This window comes from Fusarium poae, chromosome 4, assembly GCF_019609905.1.
Source record: "Fusarium poae strain DAOMC 252244 chromosome 4, whole genome shotgun sequence".
Lineage (NCBI taxonomy): Eukaryota > Fungi > Ascomycota > Sordariomycetes > Hypocreales > Nectriaceae > Fusarium > Fusarium poae.
In genome coordinates, this window is record NC_058402.1 from 8123215 (window position 1) to 8140681 (window position 17467).

The window sequence follows — 17467 nt, forward strand, 5'->3', positions numbered from 1 at the left end:
GATTACAAAGCAGTCATACACATACAACACTGCACATCTTGATCAACTTTCAAGGCATCAACTAATATGGAGAAACAGCCAAAGCGGGAGCGAAGCAGAGTTGCACAGCGAGAGTATCGCAAGCGACATGCTTCCAAGTTTAATACTCTCAAAGACGAGAATCAGAGGTTGAGAAATGCTCTCAAGAGGGTTGAGAAACTCGCCCAGAAACGCGCTGGAAAAGATCAAGAGCTTGAGGCTGCCCTTGCAGACGCCAGAGAAACCGTTGGATCAGACGATAATAGCGATGAAAATGGTCAGACAACTAGTTCCAGCTCATCTGGGGTCGCGGATCCTATAACCGAGGGAACCTCTGACATCTCTGGACTACTATCTTCTGATATCCATTTACACACACAAGCACTCGGCGGTCAAGATATCACACAGAAATTGAGTATGGCACAGCAACTCTGGACAGACACGGACCACTTGGCTCGCATCTTTGAAGCCCCTTCAGACGCACGCAGATATCTCGGAGATGGGCTCTACACCTTTGCGGGAACATTATACTGGGCATGCACAAGAAACACCGTATCATTATGGGAGACTTATAAGCTCAACATGCTGGGCAGACCCGGTCCACCAGACATGAATCCCATGGACAGACTCTTCAACCACAGCAGACATCTCACCGACCGAAGATTCATGCTTTCCCTCGCACTAGCTCGTCTAGAGTATAAGCAAAAAGGCTTCATTGAACAACCCCACGCAGGTACAGAAATGGTGTACAAATCAGTCCTACCTGAACTACGCAAAAAGATGGAGCAGGAACTCGCCGAAAAGGGACAGGGGCTGGAATGGTGGAAGACGCCGCGAGAGGTGGAAAGTCATCTTATGAAGTACCTTGAGCCCTCCGAAGTTGATGAGTTACAGGCTCTCATAGAGGGGAGAGGATCAGCGGCTGTTTTGACAAAGTATAAGCCGCTGGTGGAGATGATGGTTAATGAGTTTGTTTGCTTTCCTGATGGTCCGAGATGGAATCTTTTATATGTTGCTATGGCTGTTGGAAGTTGGAGGAGTGATCATCCTAAACCTTCAGAGATGGGAATTGGAGTTTAGCGATTAGAATATTTTAATTAGGTATATTTAAACTAAGAATTGCTTTTATTAATGATCAAGTCATGGAAGATCCAAGCCCCCTGCAAAAGACCCCTGTGGATCTCCTCCTCCCCGCCGCTGCCCCAGCGACCACTAAAGCTTTAGATGGAGCTACACCACCCAAACATGCAAGCTCCAACAAAATATCCATCACCTCAAACCTCACTCCCATCGATCCAAGATGGCCAACAACACCAACGATCTAGGCGCCCGTCTAGCTTCGGTCCTCCCCAAAGACCACAGATTTACAACCTTGCACATCTCAACACCTCCCACGAAAACAGACCCTCTCTACTCCCCGCCTCCAAACGAGCGTCCCGAAAGAACGTACTGCGAAAACCATTTCCTAGCTGTTTCCATCGACACCCCCAATGAACCCGGCAAACAAGTCCTAGTCCTTGGAATTGAGGTTTTTATATATACTACAGCTCGGTCAACTACCTTGTTCGTTTCAAAAGCCGACTCGACGGGTTATCTCGCCCTTCTCAACCTTCCCAAGGGAACACCTAGTCCTATTCGCGAAATATGCGCTACCTTTGTTGGATTCCTGGTCGAGAAGCGGAGGAGGAAGGGTATACAATTCGTCGTTAACTTGTTCGCCCGCGCTCAAGATCAATACTTGTTCCCTGGCAGTGTCGACAACAAGGGTAAACATGTCCTCGACGATCGTGGCCTTATCAAATGGTGGTGTCGCGTGCTAGATCCCCTCCTCGGCCCAGCACCTAAATCTACAGAAGCACCATGGAAGAGCGCCAATGGATACATCGTCGTTCCCGGATTAGAAACACACGAGACCCGAGCCCTCACACCGCGAAAACCCGAATCTGCATGGGAATTTACGCATCCGTTGGAACGCATATCACATTACTACCGCGAATTCGACTGGGTACCCCCGCGATGTCTGATCCCCCATTTCCCCGACGATCCCAAGTCCAGATTCCGAGACGAACTAGACGAAGAAGCCGCCAGCTCGCAAGCCATGAAGAATCAGGGTAGTTGGAAGAGCGTCAAGACACTCGACATGTTCTGGGAGATGATGGCGTATCGACAAGAGTGTTCAAGTGGTCGTATGACGGGCTTCATCTGGCTTGTCTTTGATGATCAAGAACCAGCCTCAAAACTCGACGATTCCCAATCAACAGCTCCGCCAGAAACACCAAAGAAGCAGCGCATCGTGCAAATAACACCCACCACAACGCCCCGAAAACTCTTCCCTTCCAAAGAAAAGAAAGACTCCAGGATTAAAAAGAAAAAGACCAAAAAGACTCTCAAGGGTCCCATCATCGCTCGTGCCCCGCGCATCAAACGAGCAAAGCACAATTATCTACTCGATCGCCCCGCCAACACAAAGTATTACTCCTGGACGCCTCAAGGTCGTGGTGAAAAGATTTTCGACGAAGCATCCTACAAGCGCATTGTAGATTTGCTACTACACCTTGATTTCGCAACGCTCAATAAAGCGGTGGGTAGTACTCGTCGCTGGTTGAGTGAGGGCGGAGGAGGTGGGAAATGGGGTGTTGTCGTTGTTGGTACACGCGAGACACCTGTTCCTGTCTCCAATGGCAATACAGGGGTGAACAATTTGACTGGTCTTGTCAAGAGGAAGCGTACCGATTCAACTATTGACGATAACCAGAGCAAGGTTAATGTCCTGAGTGCTGGTCTCGTCAAGAAGAAGCCAAAGGAAGAGGTGAATGTTCTCTCCACGGGTCTTATTAGAAAGAAGCCCAAGGAAGAAAGTTCTGTATAAGTAATACTGTTTTTAGTTTGGTTAATGAATTGGGCACACGATGGTTTGAGCCGGAGTTTTGAGTATATTTGGCTACTAAAGTAATGTCAGTTGCATTTTTATCTATCGCCTCGTTCTACTTTAAAAACTGCAAATTCACAGGTGTGATAGCCTCCCCGCCGCTGAGCACAGCCATAATGTTTCGCATACTCAACTCTTCAAAACCCTTGTGTGTATCGACTGTTCCACCAGCATTATGACATGTCAAAAGGATACGACCCTGCTTGGCAAGTTCTATAAGCTCAGGGTGTATCTTTGGCTCATTCGCGTGAACGTCGATTGCCGCGCTGGATAAAGTCCCATCTCGCAATGCAGCGACCAATGCATCCTCATCCACAAGACTTCCACGTGCAATATTGACGAACCGTGATCCGCGCTTGAAAAGAGGTAGTGTAGTTGCGTTGATAAGCGTACCGTCTCCAGCAGGTGTACACAGAACAGCACAATCACATACAGAAAGAAGGCTTTCGAGGGTTTCGTGGTGTGTAGCTCGTAAGGGGGTAACGACGGAAGGAGGTTTGGGGAGGATATCGTAGTAATGGATATCCATACCGAAACCGTGACGAGCACGAGCAGCTATCTGCTGGCCGATATTGCCAAATCCAATGAGTCCGAGAGCCTGGTTGCGAAGATTGCGTGATTGCATTGTTGCATCTCGATGGTTTATCTTGAAGGCTTCTTCGTCTCCTGACATGGCTGATGAGATACACCATGGAAGAACACGAAAAGTAGAAATAATAGAAGCCATTGCAAAGTCAGCGACAGCTTCAGCAGCTGCGAGACCAGAATTGCAATAAATGATTCCTGTCATCGTTAGTTTTAGTTTTTCGCTGATAGATGTAGTAGTAGTAGTAGTCCTACTCACCTCGTTCACCCAAGAGTTTCGTATCAGCCCAATCAAACCCAGCACCAGCACTTGCAAAAACCTTTACATTCTCTGGCAACAGATCAATCAACTCAGCATCCCACTTCCCCATTTCTCCGCCAGTATTCCAAAACGGACGAAAGATGGCGTCAAAGTCACCCCATCGCTTATCTTTGAGAGCCTTGATAAACTCTGATCGCTGACGTTCTTCCGTCAAAGGTCTCACAATCTCACACTGAATACTAAAGCGGAGAAAAGTTTCAGGATTGTACTTGACAGCATCTCCGATGTGAAGAACCCTTGGTTTGGACGGTAACAGCTTTGGTGAGAGGAATGTACCTGTTTGGGAAAATAGGGATTGATGATGGGAGGGTGTGGGAGATGTAGATCGTGGGGTAGAAGCTGGGACTGGTGTATTGGCTGGTTCTGCCATTCTGGCTGGTAAGATTGGGAGAGAGGTTATTGCCAAAAGTGTAAAGTTCAACTGACTGTGTGTGTGCCTGGTGAGATCAAAGTGTAAGTGGAGGGAGTGAATAATAACAAGACACTCAGCCGCACGTTTGAATCCGTTCGCCTTGTTTGGCTCTACGTACCTTGAGGCCCCCCAGCAAGGTGATCCCGGTCTCGGGTTGATAGCTTGATAGTAGATCCCTGTCAACGGATCACTCCGGTTTTGTATCTTGGGTGCCACGTCTAGCGTAGATATATTATATCTAATTCGACGGCATAATTTAATAATAAACATGATGAATCAGTAACAATCTGTATTCAGGGCTCTACCGACGTCTCAATAATTAGGGCGCAAAGGGTACAATAAACATGCAAGACCGTGCATACCAGGGTCCGCAAATCACTATAGCTCCATCATCCGGGAGTGATCCACCCAACGAGACCGCGGGGAAGGCATATCTTGGGGAACGAGGCGGATGAATGCCCGTCGTTATCTTGGCATTTACTTACCAAACCCCGAATGTACTGGCGTGGCTTGGTAAAGTATGATATCCTCTCACAGTTCACCTTGAACCAGCAAGGGAGCTTGCAAGTGTTTGACGAAATGGCCCGACTTTTTGACTGGAAATGTCATTCGTCCAACCTCCACCTGAGTCGGGACATGTCCTTTCAGCAAGGCTTCCTCGACCAGTCGTATAAGTGATGTTTGGTCGTCTTCAAGACTCAGGACCGAAATACACACCGGTTGATACTCAGTCGTGCCAGTAATGTCAGATTTATAGGGTACTTGTGTAACTGACAACGGTCAACTTCGCTCTTCGTATTCACTCCGGATAACTTACAGGGAAACGACAAAATACTTGCACCCAATACTGGCGCTAATGTCGTGGAATCAACGCCTTTGTAGATGGTTGGTGGGCTAATGTATGTTAGCCAGCTGATGCAAGGTTAACAAGGTAATGCACATACGCCACAGGCTCGTTCCGATGCTTGACTTGAGCATCGCCGCATGGAAGAACTAGAATGGGAGTTTCGGTATCTGGAGTGGTTGAGATGTTCAAGACATTATCATTAAACCACTTTCGGTATACTTCGAGTCGTTCTATGTCTTCGCGATGTTCCTCTTCCGTTACAGACTTGCATTGTTCCCTAGACAAGTTAGTGATTGGCAATGATAGGATTTCAAGACAAACCAGAGGAAGCGCGGCGTGGCCTCAACAAAGGGTTCTTTATGAAACTTTTGCTGATATTCGTCTCTAAATTCATCAAAGGTGTGGTAATAGTCGTAACACCATGATCGGAAAGGCGCCTTGTATGTTAGCAACGTCTTTCTTACCGACTTGCAACTTACCTGGCTCATGTATATTTGCATGCCATGCTTTGCGGCTTCAGCCGGACGGTTTTTGTCCCAGGTATTGCTAATACTAATATATTCCGCTTTGGCATCCAAAAGATCTTGGAGAATTGACACGAATTTGTCGATGGCTGTCTTTTGCGTCTCTCTGGGTGATGACAAGTCTATGGGTATAATAACCTTTGGGGCAAAGCTCTTCCCGTTTGACTCTATTTTGGGACTTGATGTGTGATCGAGCAGTCCTTTCAGACTCCGACTGAACAACCTCATTCCGTCGAATCTGGAGTTGTCAGTATAGTTCATTGATAAGAAACAAGACTTACTTGGAGATTGTCTTGACTCCGTCTGATGAGTTTGCTGGTCGAATCAATGGATAAACGCCCCTCTCCGTTACTACTCGGCCATCTGTAATTGTTAGACCAGAAACGTGTTTTGCCCTGCCATGACTTACCATCTACCCCAACACTATGATCCAACCATTCGTATCCGACCAGCGCCGATGCAGCACCGACGGAGCCACCCTGGGTACTGTGATAGCCATCGCCTCTTGCACTCCACGGAGCCTGCTGATCGACCCATTCTGCGCCTGTCCCAAATTGTGCTGTCTTGGTCTTTCCAACAATAATTGCCCCTTGATTCAGAAGTTGTTGAGCATAATTAGCTGTAGCACTCGATGGATCTTTGTACAGGGACTTCCATGCACGGCTGGAAAACGTAGTGTGAGTGCCTTTCAGAGAAATCGTGTCACCTATAGAGACACGCACACCAGACAAGGGTTTTCGGAGAGAGGGTTGAGGATAATAGAGTCTGGAAGGAACAGGAACCGTCACTGAGTCTCCTTGCACGGAAGACGAAGTGAGAGGTTGGTATCTGGAATGGTCAGCAGGGAGTACCGTATGCGAAAAGTAACATACTCGTCTGGTTTATCAGAATCATCGGGAATAACACCAAAGGTAAAAGAACCATATTCATCATCATACAACCGCCATGCTTGGTGAAGATTCGGGCCGTGAAGAAAATAAGGACCTGACGGCAGTTCGGAAAAGCCTTCTAGGGTATTGATCAAGTCCATGTGGTAGACTTGCCGCGCGTCTTGAACACGGCTACTATTACTTCCAGTCTTTTCCACAAGAATGGATCCAAAATCTGGAACAAAAACATCATCGACATTATCGAATAAGCTCAAAACACCTTCGAGGTCACCAAAGATTTCATCCGTGGTGAGCAGCGTAACCGGAATGAGAGCATCCGGGTTAATGGTTTCTTGAATGGTTCCCTGAACGCGTTAGAATGTGTGAGACTTATAGATGCTCTGAACTTACTAATTTCGTCGGATGAAGAAGATACTGTAATCCTGCAACGAAGCAGGTCGTGATGGGGAGCATTGCTAATGTGTCACCTGGTGAGGGCCCCAGAACGTTGTAGATTGGTTGATGCTAGGTTGTATTCTGCATGTTCTTGACCTTGGGTGTTTATCTCCTGGAGGGTTTTGTTGTATTTATTGAAGTGTTTTATTGTAGGTCGTAGAATGTTGATGATCAAGTAAAGTAGGTGCACGAGGTAAGTTGAGACATGGCTGATGATACGGAAGCCGCTGGGCGAGTACAACTAATACCCTGTAGGTGTGTTTGGAGGTTTTGACTACAGTCAATTAAAACACTTGAGTAATAATACTACTTAGATCCTATGATCCAAAATAGAAGCATATAAATTTCTATTGCTGTAGGAAAGCAGATTAATGCATTTTCTCTTACATTTTCCCCTTCTTTAAAAAACACTGTTGCTTTCTCAAGACTTGAGGTGTTGTAATACAGAAACAGCGGACTTGACAATTATGCAGGGGTGGTTTTATGAACCAGCAAACAGATAAAGCAAGAGTCACCAATATTTAAAATACAACAGCTTTATTTTATTAAGAACTCACTACCTGAGTATCATATTTTAATGACAAGAACTACCCTCAGCACAAGAGGTATACTTCATTAACCTCTTACGTCAATCTCGGTGAGTTCGGTCAAGCCTCGGTCAGCTTATCTTTGTGGGGTATCAAAATTTCCATATCCCCCACCAAGCCGAAAGTTGCAGATAGATTCCAACATCACATTTCTTCCAACCCAAACAAAACCGACAAAATGGCCAAAAAGAAGGGTACGTCTCTAACATCTCACTCCATATTCCAAACCTAACTAACATCTCTAGCACCTTCAATTCACTCCCGCGCCGCTCGTCGCGCAACAGACATCGACATCGACACCGACAAATCCCTAAAAGAAGTCCAACCTCCTCCCCGCGATCCCCCCCATCGTCCCTCCGTCCTAGCAGCCCAGCACTCAGCGGGCATTTCAAAAAAGGCAAAGCGCGGTCGCAAGGATAAAATGTCGGCCAAGGCGAGGCAGAGACACGAAAAGGGTCTTGAGATGGCTGCTGCTATTGCGGAGCGCACGCAGAATAAAATTGAAAAGAGTAAAGGTCGGGGAAGAAATATTCAGTTTCGCGCTAAGAATTGGGAGGAGATTAACAAGGCTGCTGAAGAAGCCGAGAAAGCTGCTGAGGAAAAGTCTGGTGATGAGGAGGAGGAGGAGCAGCCTAAGAAGAGTGGAATCGAGTTGGATGAAAAGATGGATGGTGCGGATGAGGCGCCTGTGACGGAGGACAGTGCTCCTGCTCCTGTTCAAGCGGATGAGGATGGTGATGAGATCTTGTAAAGGATCATATAAAGGACTGGGTTGGAGTTTTGGTGTCCAAAATTCGGGTTCTCGATTGTTTTCATGTCCGGGATACGACAACCGGCTAACGATATTTTCTCTGTTTTTACATTTCGGCTAGAACTTTGCCTTCTGGTAGATACCCAGATTCTATTGATACATGTTGAACATTTAAGCTTCCTTTTGTACAGGAACATCCTCTTGCTGCTGCTGCTCCTGCTCCTGCTCCTGCTCTACTTCAGTAGTAGCATGTTCTTGTTGTTTGGCAGCCTCTGCTTGCAACTCGGTATTCAACTCCTTGTAAATACCTTCGAGGTAAAACCTCAAAGTGCGACCAACCTCTCCTTCACTAGGTTTGTGCTCTTTTGAACCAAGATCCTTGACGAGCTGTTGCACCTTGGCGTATGTTTCTTCGGCTGTATCCTCCGAAGTCCTCTTCTTCTGACCCTTCTTCTTGAATCCCAAAATGAGTTCCACTTTCCAACCCTTGCTGAGGAATCCGATGAGCTGCTTCGTCTTGATTTTGAAATCATTATCGTCGATTGCCCAGCTCATCTCAATCTCCTTCAGCTTTGGTGAAGTCTGCTTAGACACACGACGGCGCTGTTGGATCTCGCGCTGTCTCTCGTATTCTTCCCTCTTGTTGACAACCTTGCACAGCGCATACTGTACCGGCTCGTTGTTTTTAGGGTCGGCGGGTTTGTAGGGAGTTGCCATTCGGAGAGATTCGGTAGAAGTGTCGATGCGACTCATGACGTTGCGCGTAACCTTGGGTCCATCGAGGATTCCATTTTCGAGGACCATGATTTTAGGATCCGTTATTTCGAAATCTATAGGGAGACGGTCGCGGCCAGATTTGATAAAATCCTCCTGGGTGGTGTAGCGCCGATCAAAAGCTCTGGCTTCATCTTCATCGGGTTCCGCCTCCAAATCAGCCAAAAGACCTTTTTGTCGGCGAGACTTTCCCTTCAATTGTAGTGGTGACACAGAGAATCGACGGTTCTGGTATAACGGTAGTGTTCGTTGTGCTGGTGTGATGAATTGGCGTGTAAGAGCATCACGCTCGATAAAGACTCGATACAGAGCCCGGCGGGAGCTTTGGAGGCATGCGAAGCTGCTCATATTGGTAGCAGTACCCAATGATATTAGGTGATGTCTTTTCAAAGCTGTAAAAGAGTGGCGCCGCCGACAATGGCTTCAATGTTGAATTTGTTAACTAACTGATCTTGTCCCTCTCGATTGGAGGTACAGGGCGGTTGGTTTTGGCAGAAACGTCACTACGGGGCACTGTAAGGGCGATATCCAATGACAACCAAATCTCACCAGATACTTTGAAGCACTCTCAACACCATCCATGCATTCCGGCTTATAAATGGATGGCTTCGTTGTAATACCTCCATTTTCTCATTCAAGCTGCCTCATGGGCACTTCATGATGGCCTCCTTTCATTTTGCTCGTCATCCAGTGCGAACGACAGTATCTTTTGTCAAAGCTGCATGTCTGGTCCATCTTGGCATCACATACGGTTACACCATCAGTCCTGCTCAAGGGCCATCTATGCTACCAACCTTTACGGTTGATGGTGATTGGATATTGTGTGATCACACACGTCGCTATGGTCGCGGTGTTTCCGTAGGCGATCTGGTTGTCTACCGCATTCCCATCTTCAACAATCAATGGGGAGTGAAGCGCGTGACTGGCATGCCAGGAGACTATGTCTCTGTTGGAACTCCAGGTGAACAAGGAGAAGACTTGATGATTCAGGTATTTATCCCTATGGGCATTCTCACAGCAAACTAACATTTCAGATCCCCGAGGGCCATTGTTGGATTTCAGGAGATAACCTTCCAGCGTCAAGAGATTCGCGTCACTTTGGTCCTTTGCCCTTGGCCCTCATCTCCGGCACCACTATCGCCAAAATTCTACCCTGGAATGAGCGCCAGTGGATGAAGAGTGGGTTAGAAAAGGTTGATGAGCTGGATTGACATCCACAATCATTGAGCAATTAAACTTGATATGCATGTCATCTCTTATCTGGGTATAGAAACTTACGACTGCTCGTCTAATTACATCTGCTCTCGCCAAATTTAATTCCCAGTAAGTGATCTAGCGGATATTCGCCGCATAAACTTCATCAAACAAAATGAAACAAATGTTGTCCTCTTGGACAACACGTCCCAGCGTCCATTCTCATACACCGTGCGTCAAACACCATAACCACAATGAAAAACAATGTTAAAACAAGCCCTAAGAAAGAGCAATGCAAGCCATGTAAAGAAATAACCCGCCACCGGAGAACCAATCATTCTTAATTTAAACATGTAGAGACGCCTAACACCGTGTCGTATCATCCAGCCCTATAACGCTTTCGCTTTTGAGTTGAAAAAGAGCACCCACCTCAAGAGACGTAGTTCATGAGTTTAGCCCTCGATATGAGCCTTGGACATGCTCTGTCCGAGAAGCTCCAGGCAACGTTGGGCCAGGTTGACAACTTCACCCTCATCCTCGTCTTCGAATTCGTTGTCGGGTTCGATTTGGCGATTTGCGATGCTTCGAATATGCTCGATGATATCCTCGGCCTTTCCGATGAGTCCGATCAGGGTCTTATCCTCGGACTCGAAGAGCTGCAGGAGTGTCCAGACTGCAATGTGCTGGAATGTCGCATCGCCAGACTGAAGGAAGCGGCAGAGATATCCGTGGATTCCGCCCTGGGGTTCGAGCCAGTTCTGTACAAAAATGGAGTAGTCGCCGACTGTTTTTGTTAGTTTGTGTTTATAAATTGACTGGCTTGACTTACCCTTGGAGGATAGGTTGCCCAAAGCAGCAGCACTGTTTCCTTGGACTTCGATGCTTGGAGAATGAGTAAGAGGAATGAGGACACCGCAGACTCCCAGGTTCAGCAAGTGTGACTTCAGATCGTCGCTAAGAGCCAGGACCGCAATAGCGGCTGTCATTTCGGATTGGACAGTGATGGGAACGTCGAGAACCAGTTGCTTGCACTTTTGCACGGCGCCAGCGTCCAGGACAAGAGCCTTGTTGCGATCGGAGCTGGCGGCAAGATTTCGGAGGGTTGAGATGGCGTGGCACTGAATCTCTTCGTTATCAGTGGATCCGAGTAAGTCGACAAGGGGCTTGAGGAAGTTGGTCTCGATAATAGGTGACTCGTTAAGAGGGTGAATAGAAATGTTCCGTATACAGGCGACAGCAGAAAGAATGAGCGGCAGATAAGAAGACTGGAGGAGTCGAAGGAGAGGGTGCAGTCCATTAGCACGGACGATATCGAGCTGATACTTCTCGTCTGAAGCGAGGTTACGGAGGGCGAGAGCTGCTTGACATTGAACCTTGGGCGAGGTTGAATCCATGAGGTTGACCAAAGATTGAACTAGTTTGGGTTCGCTTTGAGCCAGCTTTCGTCGGTTGTTTGCATCGACCGCAATGTTGCTGAGGGCTGTAGTGCAGTAGTACTGAACATCGACATCGGGAGAAGAAAGGAGCTGGACAAGTACGGGAATAGCTCCTGCGTTGACGAGTTGCTGTCGGTTCTCATCTACTTTTGTTAGCGCCGGCATACATTCGGGATCACGCAACATACCGGAATGCGTCATGTTCAGCAAAGCGCCAGTAGCATTTCGCTGAACTCGCATATCTCGAGACTTGGCAAGTCTTGTCAGAGGACCCAGAGCTCCGGAGCGGGCAATCTTTGCCTTGTTCTCTTCATGTGTAGCCAGGTTGGTGATACATCCCACAGCATTGCACTGGACCTCGACGTTGGGAGACATCATCTGGCGGATTAAAGGTGTTAACCCACCAAGTTGCACAATGAGGACTTTGTTCTCGGCTACAGACTGTTAGTTGCTGTCTTGTAAATATTGAGAGGCACGTACTGTCGACAGCCAGGTTGCCAAGCGCAGCACTGGCCGCTCGCTGAACCTCGATATCGGGGCTCTGGAGGAGGAATAGGATAGGCTCGAGTGTGTCGCGGTCGACTTCTCGGACATCTTTAAACGTTAGTAAGCAGATTACATCCATACTCATGCCTCGATACATACCTCGTTCAGTGATCTCAGCAAAAGTCAAACTAGCACTTCGTTGAAGATCGATGTTTTCCGAGAATACCAAAGTACTCAGAGCACGCAGCGGTTCGCCAGAGAAGAAGTCGGTTTCGCCACGCTAACAAAAAGTCAGTATCAGTCTCAATAGGCATCGCAGGTTATGTACATTTTCGAGGTATTGCAAAAGGTCGGCTACAGCCTCTCGTTCGCTATCGGCAAGGACGGGTTCGTACAAGCCATCACGGGCTCGACCTAGACAACAGTCAGATCCATCGCGGACTATCATAAATATGATGGAGCATGCGTACCGCCGCAGCACGTAGAGCTGCATATACCCATGGCCGTAGCAAAGAGCAGTCGTCGGTGATAGAAGTTTGTCGTTGGCCGATAAAGGTGACGGCTTGGAGATAGTTGGAAACTCGAGGTTTGATGGAGAGTCGGTCAAGGCTCGGTTGTTGACGAAACTGTCGTCCTGTCGGTGCGTCACGATAACAGGGATCAAATCGATTATATTTGTCGCGGACTCGGTTGGCTGGTTCGAGCAAGCACAAAAACAATAAGAGTCGAGCCGTGCGACGGGGGTAACGACCGACGACAGAGACAACCAACGCCAATTATCGACACAACGATAGTGTCAAGAGCGCGGGACGGTGAAGGGAAATATAGTTTGCGGATGAATTGGAGGTGAGAGATGAATCCGAGGGGGAGTTGATCCTTGGCTCACAGTTGGTTGGCGAGGGAAAGAATGGGGATCAAGATGGACGCGCGCCAAAAAAGAAGCAAAGCGAGCGCCGCAGCTCGGGTAGGACCTTCTACAGCTTAAAGTCAACCTGCCTGAGGTCAGGCCTGAGCTAAGGAAAGAACGGGATGATAAGATACTTTGAGGTACTTTTGATTACACCTTTTCAATATGTATCGAAAAGTCTTTTTGAGAAATTGCAGGTTCTGGCATAAAGTGACTTCATTTAGTTCGAGGTCGGTCATCCGCCACAAGCAGGGTCCGCCAGAGACACCTTGGCGGATACGTGCGCTGTTGTTTTGATTCTCTAGTGTATCCTCGCTAGCCCCGACAGCTGTTGCAGTGGACCACCTCTAATGAACCCAGCTGCTGTGGAGTTTTATAGGAGCTCGGGCCAAGTCTGAACTGTCATTGTCCATTCATTCAAGCGCCTCATCAAGAACGGTGAACCATGTTACAAGTCTATGGAGATAAGTTGATGCAAGCCAGATATCGTCGTATGAACATGCTCTAGTGTATACCTCGGCGAGTTCCTTGAGTTTCTTGATATTTACCTGGTCCATGACTCCACTGTACTATCTTACTACGTAGACCTCCGGCACTTACATGTGACAAGCATATCAGATCACGGTTTTTCATATCAACTCATTTATCGGGATGTCCAGTGAAGTTGTACGACATAATATCTAAACACTCAAAACTCAAGGTTTCACTTTTTCCTTTATACCATCTGGCAATGACTGAGCCCGTACAATCCTGGATCCCGACATGTAGATGATTGTTTGTCGATCTATAGAAAAGATCATCGTTCTACTTGAAGTCGTCACGAACATTACCCTATACCATCATATACTTGCCTTCTCATACTACGACAAATTTGTGCTGACTAGCGTACTTTTCGATAGAGACTACTCATTACTACTATCCGTAGAATATGATCTTTCTTTCGTTGGCGTTTATAAAGATCGAGTGTTATCTGAGACATCGCTGGCTACGGTCGGAATATCTTATCCTGGACCCTTGAAACCACTCCTCTTGTGGTCACAGCATCACACACTAACACACGACGTGATTATGAGGAATGAAGATCCAAGACATGCAGACTACGATATGGATATTGTACGGCTTAAAGATTGGATTGTGGTCCATCCCTCCATGCCTTGTCTTACCAAAAATCCCTGGCCACAAACACATAATAAGTCAACAAGAAGGGTGCGGGATTTTGAATATTGTGGTGAAGCTGTCAATGTGTATCATCACAAGACTGTTTACATACTGTAACAAAAGATGAGATGTTACTGAAAGGTCAATGACTCGGACCAATCCTGAGGCTCGGAGATCAGCATCAACTGTAAAACGGCTGAATCATGCCAAGACGAAAAGTTCATCGTCGATCCGCCCATGACGGCGTTGGTGTACTCCGCCTGTGTAGTGTCAAGGGTCCGTTCAGATCCCATGTTGGCCAACGGTATGGAGTACTGAACTGTAGCGTCTGCCCGCTGTACAGTAACATTAATGCTGGACGTTTGTTGGGCAAACTGTATTGTAGGTGGTTCTCTTATCATTTATTCCAGGTTGTCTGTAATGCCCGACCGATTACCGGGCGATTGCCAGTGATGGCCAATTTGAGCACTATTTTCCCTCTTTGCACTCCGACTGCGTCGTCTCCCAAGATCTGTCAAGCAAACTGCGTCTTTTTTGATATGGAACAATCACTACATTCATCGGACTATTTTTACTGACCATTTTCAGAGCTCGTTGTCGCTCTATTTCTATTTTCTCTTCCTACCTTTTGTCATCGTCGGGTTTTCTACTGTCAGTAATGCGCCACAGCTCAGCTCACAGCTCCTCTTCTGGCCATTGACAATCGTACAACATTTGATCATTACGATTTTCCAACCTACGAATCATTAAAATACTCGAGGCCTGATTGATTCATTGCCGCATCCTACTGTGCAACATCAAGATATAGGACTTGGCTGGAATGGAGGGAAATCCAGAACCCGAACCCGTACGAGGGGACCAGCAGCCCCTCGAAAACGAAGCAAATGTACCAGCACCAGCAGACATCAGTCTACCAAGCGAACCTCTGGGAACCCAAGGCGAACTCAAGACAGAAGAACCTCAAGCCGAAGATCCAGCGCAAGAACAAGTCATATCATGGATAGAATCCCAGACCGAAACCGAACCACAACAGCCTCCGATAGAATCTCCAACTGGTGATGCAGAAGGTGACGATACTGCAGGCGAGCTGCCCCGCGTCGAAGCTGATGCCCCCAGCACCAGCACCAGCACCAGCACCAGCACCAGCACCAGCACAGTACCTGGCATGACTGGTACAGCAGCCGAAAGCGCTTCGACCACAACTTCAGCACCACTTCAAGGCACAGACGCCACAGCACCTCCAGCCGGAGTTGGAGTCGTGACAGGACCGGCTTTGATAACTCCACGCAGACGGGCTGCATCAGCCTCCACTGGCCCCTCGAACTCCACTTCAGCCGCCGGTCATGTCCATGTCCCTCATTTTGTCGCTCCGTCATCCTACCTTCGACGCAGGACTTCCATCCGGAGCCCAATGGCACCTACCGAGCCGAAACCTCTGAGTCCTCTGGACAGAGATCAGTTGCAGGGTCTGGTATGTATCATCGTTTGTCTCTCTTTTCGAGCGCTTGTCTCGTCGCATCCCTCCGTCCGTACAAATTGACGTGGGGCACGCGCGCATCCGGTTGAAGATATCTTGAGCTGAGCTAATGTTACTGTAGAATGCTATTCGCGATTTCCTCAAAGTGCGCACTAGCTACGATGTTCTGCCACTCTCGTTCCGACTCATCGTCCTCGATAACGAACTCCTCATAAAAAAAGCGATCAACATCCTAACACAGAACTGTGCGTCACCCCATATGCAGTTTTGACCGATGCTAAAACTTTCCACAGCGATCGTATCGGCTCCTCTATGGAACTCCAAAACCTCCAGATTCGCCGGCATTCTTACAAGCACCGATTTTATCAACGTGATCCAGTACTATTGCCAGTTTCCTGATGAGTTCCACAAACTCGATCAATTCCGGCTAAGCACTTTAAGAGGTTGGTCGTTTTCCTCTCGGCGCCTTCATCGCTAACCATAGCCAGATATTGAGAAATCGATCGGCGCGATACCCATCGAGACAGTTTCGGTTCACCCTTCGAAGCCGCTGTACGAGGCTTGCCGACGCATGCTCAAGACGCGCGCGCGACGAATCCCGCTTATAGATGTCGACAGCGAGACTAACAAGGAGATGGTTGTTTCAGTCATCACTCAATACCGCATCCTCAAGTTTATCGCTGTCAATAATGAACATAACACAGTATTGCTGAAAAAGACCGTCCGAGAGATTGGTCTCGGCACATACACAGGCATTGCTACAGCCAAGATGGGCAGTTCGGTCCTTGACGTCGTTCACCTCATGGTCAAATACAACATCAGCTGTGTTCCAATCATCGATTCGCATGGCCGAGTGCTGAATGTGTTTGAAGCGGTCGATGTCATTCCTTGTATCAAAGGCGGCGCCTACGAAGATCTGGATGGCTCTGTAGGAGAGGCGCTGTGCAAGAGATCCGACGAGAGTCCAGGCATTTACACATGTAGCGAAGGCGATCGCCTGGATTCCATTTTTGACACTGTCCGCAAGAGCAGAGTTCACCGTCTGATAGTGGTCGACGACGATAACAAGCTCAAGGGCATCATCTCCCTTTCAGATATCCTCAAGTACGTTTTGTTGTACGGAGTGGAAGACACAAGCAACTGGGCTTGAGGGGATCAAATGATTCATAATGATTGCATGCCGTCTACGATTAGGGGACAGGGAGGCAAGCATATAAACTGGCGCAAGGGGAGTTTCCGTGGAAAGAATCTCAATACGTTGTATACATCTTTCGCTATAGACCGTTGGGAAGGCATGCATGCATGATGCAGCAGCTTGTCTCAGGGAAGATGACTTCTTTGGACGTCGAGTGTCACAGCGATGGACACGCTTTTCCGGCTTCGGGAATTGGGTGGTTTCCAATATTTGAGTGGGATTGGTCAGGTCTCAGTTGGACGACATGATGGATGACAACCAAACTTGATACTGCTGCTTGCTGCACTCTGACGACATTGGCTCTATCCACGTTTATCTTGATCTATTTCAGTATTTCATCCCCATATTTTACTTGGATTTGTTTTGTAGGTTACTTCCACAACTTATCATTCTGTTAGACCAACCTTGGCTGCTTTTTATTTACTGTCACTCACCCGTCTCTGTAAGCTGCTGTGTGACTTGTACTCCATCGCTTTTGTCTTGTGGCTCCAAACTATTTGTGCCATCTTTGCTGTCACCTGCAATCACTGCCACAACTTC

At 47.7% G+C, this 17467-nt stretch overlaps 9 protein-coding genes across 9 annotated transcripts; 5 read left to right on the forward strand and 4 right to left on the reverse strand.

Annotated features, from left to right (window-relative positions):
- Window positions 1-66: 66 nt before the first annotated feature.
- Window positions 67-1098, forward strand: FPOAC1_012761 (uncharacterized protein; the record flags this gene model as incomplete). Its single annotated transcript, XM_044857109.1, has 1 exon — window positions 67-1098. One exon carries the CDS (start codon window positions 67-69, stop codon window positions 1096-1098), a length of 1032 nt encoding a protein of 343 aa, XP_044704422.1.
- A 220-nt stretch (window positions 1099-1318) lies between these two features.
- FPOAC1_012762 (uncharacterized protein) lies at window positions 1319-2887 on the forward strand (the record flags this gene model as incomplete). The annotated part of the gene is made up of 1 exon (XM_044857110.1): window positions 1319-2887. The coding sequence occupies one exon, from the start codon at window positions 1319-1321 to the stop codon at window positions 2885-2887; it is 1569 nt and encodes a 522-aa protein (XP_044704423.1).
- A 115-nt stretch (window positions 2888-3002) lies between these two features.
- FPOAC1_012763 (uncharacterized protein) lies at window positions 3003-4224 on the reverse strand (the record flags this gene model as incomplete). Its single annotated transcript, XM_044857111.1, has 2 exons — window positions 3003-3730; window positions 3792-4224. The coding sequence occupies 2 exons, from the start codon at window positions 4222-4224 to the stop codon at window positions 3003-3005; spliced, it is 1161 nt and encodes a 386-aa protein (XP_044704424.1).
- Window positions 4225-4797: 573 nt separating this feature from the next.
- Window positions 4798-6980, reverse strand: FPOAC1_012764 (uncharacterized protein; the record flags this gene model as incomplete). The annotated part of the gene is made up of 9 exons (XM_044857112.1): window positions 4798-5036; window positions 5084-5160; window positions 5211-5390; window positions 5435-5550; window positions 5593-5875; window positions 5919-6000; window positions 6047-6465; window positions 6510-6871; window positions 6918-6980. 9 exons carry the CDS (start codon window positions 6978-6980, stop codon window positions 4798-4800), a joined length of 1821 nt encoding a protein of 606 aa, XP_044704425.1.
- A 747-nt stretch (window positions 6981-7727) lies between these two features.
- Window positions 7728-8300, forward strand: FPOAC1_012765 (uncharacterized protein; the record flags this gene model as incomplete). Its single annotated transcript, XM_044857113.1, has 2 exons — window positions 7728-7743; window positions 7795-8300. The coding sequence occupies 2 exons, from the start codon at window positions 7728-7730 to the stop codon at window positions 8298-8300; spliced, it is 522 nt and encodes a 173-aa protein (XP_044704426.1).
- A 171-nt stretch (window positions 8301-8471) lies between these two features.
- On the reverse strand, window positions 8472-9422 carry FPOAC1_012766 (uncharacterized protein; the record flags this gene model as incomplete). The annotated part of the gene is made up of 1 exon (XM_044857114.1): window positions 8472-9422. One exon carries the CDS (start codon window positions 9420-9422, stop codon window positions 8472-8474), a length of 951 nt encoding a protein of 316 aa, XP_044704427.1.
- Window positions 9423-9734: 312 nt separating this feature from the next.
- On the forward strand, window positions 9735-10285 carry FPOAC1_012767 (uncharacterized protein; the record flags this gene model as incomplete). The annotated part of the gene is made up of 2 exons (XM_044857115.1): window positions 9735-10064; window positions 10109-10285. 2 exons carry the CDS (start codon window positions 9735-9737, stop codon window positions 10283-10285), a joined length of 507 nt encoding a protein of 168 aa, XP_044704428.1.
- Window positions 10286-10720: 435 nt separating this feature from the next.
- On the reverse strand, window positions 10721-12691 carry VAC8 (Vacuolar protein 8; the record flags this gene model as incomplete). Its single annotated transcript, XM_044857116.1, has 7 exons — window positions 10721-11052; window positions 11098-11847; window positions 11893-12138; window positions 12185-12298; window positions 12350-12470; window positions 12519-12604; window positions 12661-12691. The coding sequence occupies 7 exons, from the start codon at window positions 12689-12691 to the stop codon at window positions 10721-10723; spliced, it is 1680 nt and encodes a 559-aa protein (XP_044704429.1).
- Window positions 12692-15075: 2384 nt separating this feature from the next.
- FPOAC1_012769 (uncharacterized protein) lies at window positions 15076-16882 on the forward strand (the record flags this gene model as incomplete). The annotated part of the gene is made up of 4 exons (XM_044857117.1): window positions 15076-15726; window positions 15854-15977; window positions 16026-16175; window positions 16221-16882. The coding sequence occupies 4 exons, from the start codon at window positions 15076-15078 to the stop codon at window positions 16880-16882; spliced, it is 1587 nt and encodes a 528-aa protein (XP_044704430.1).
- Between the last annotated feature and the right edge of the window lie 585 nt (window positions 16883-17467).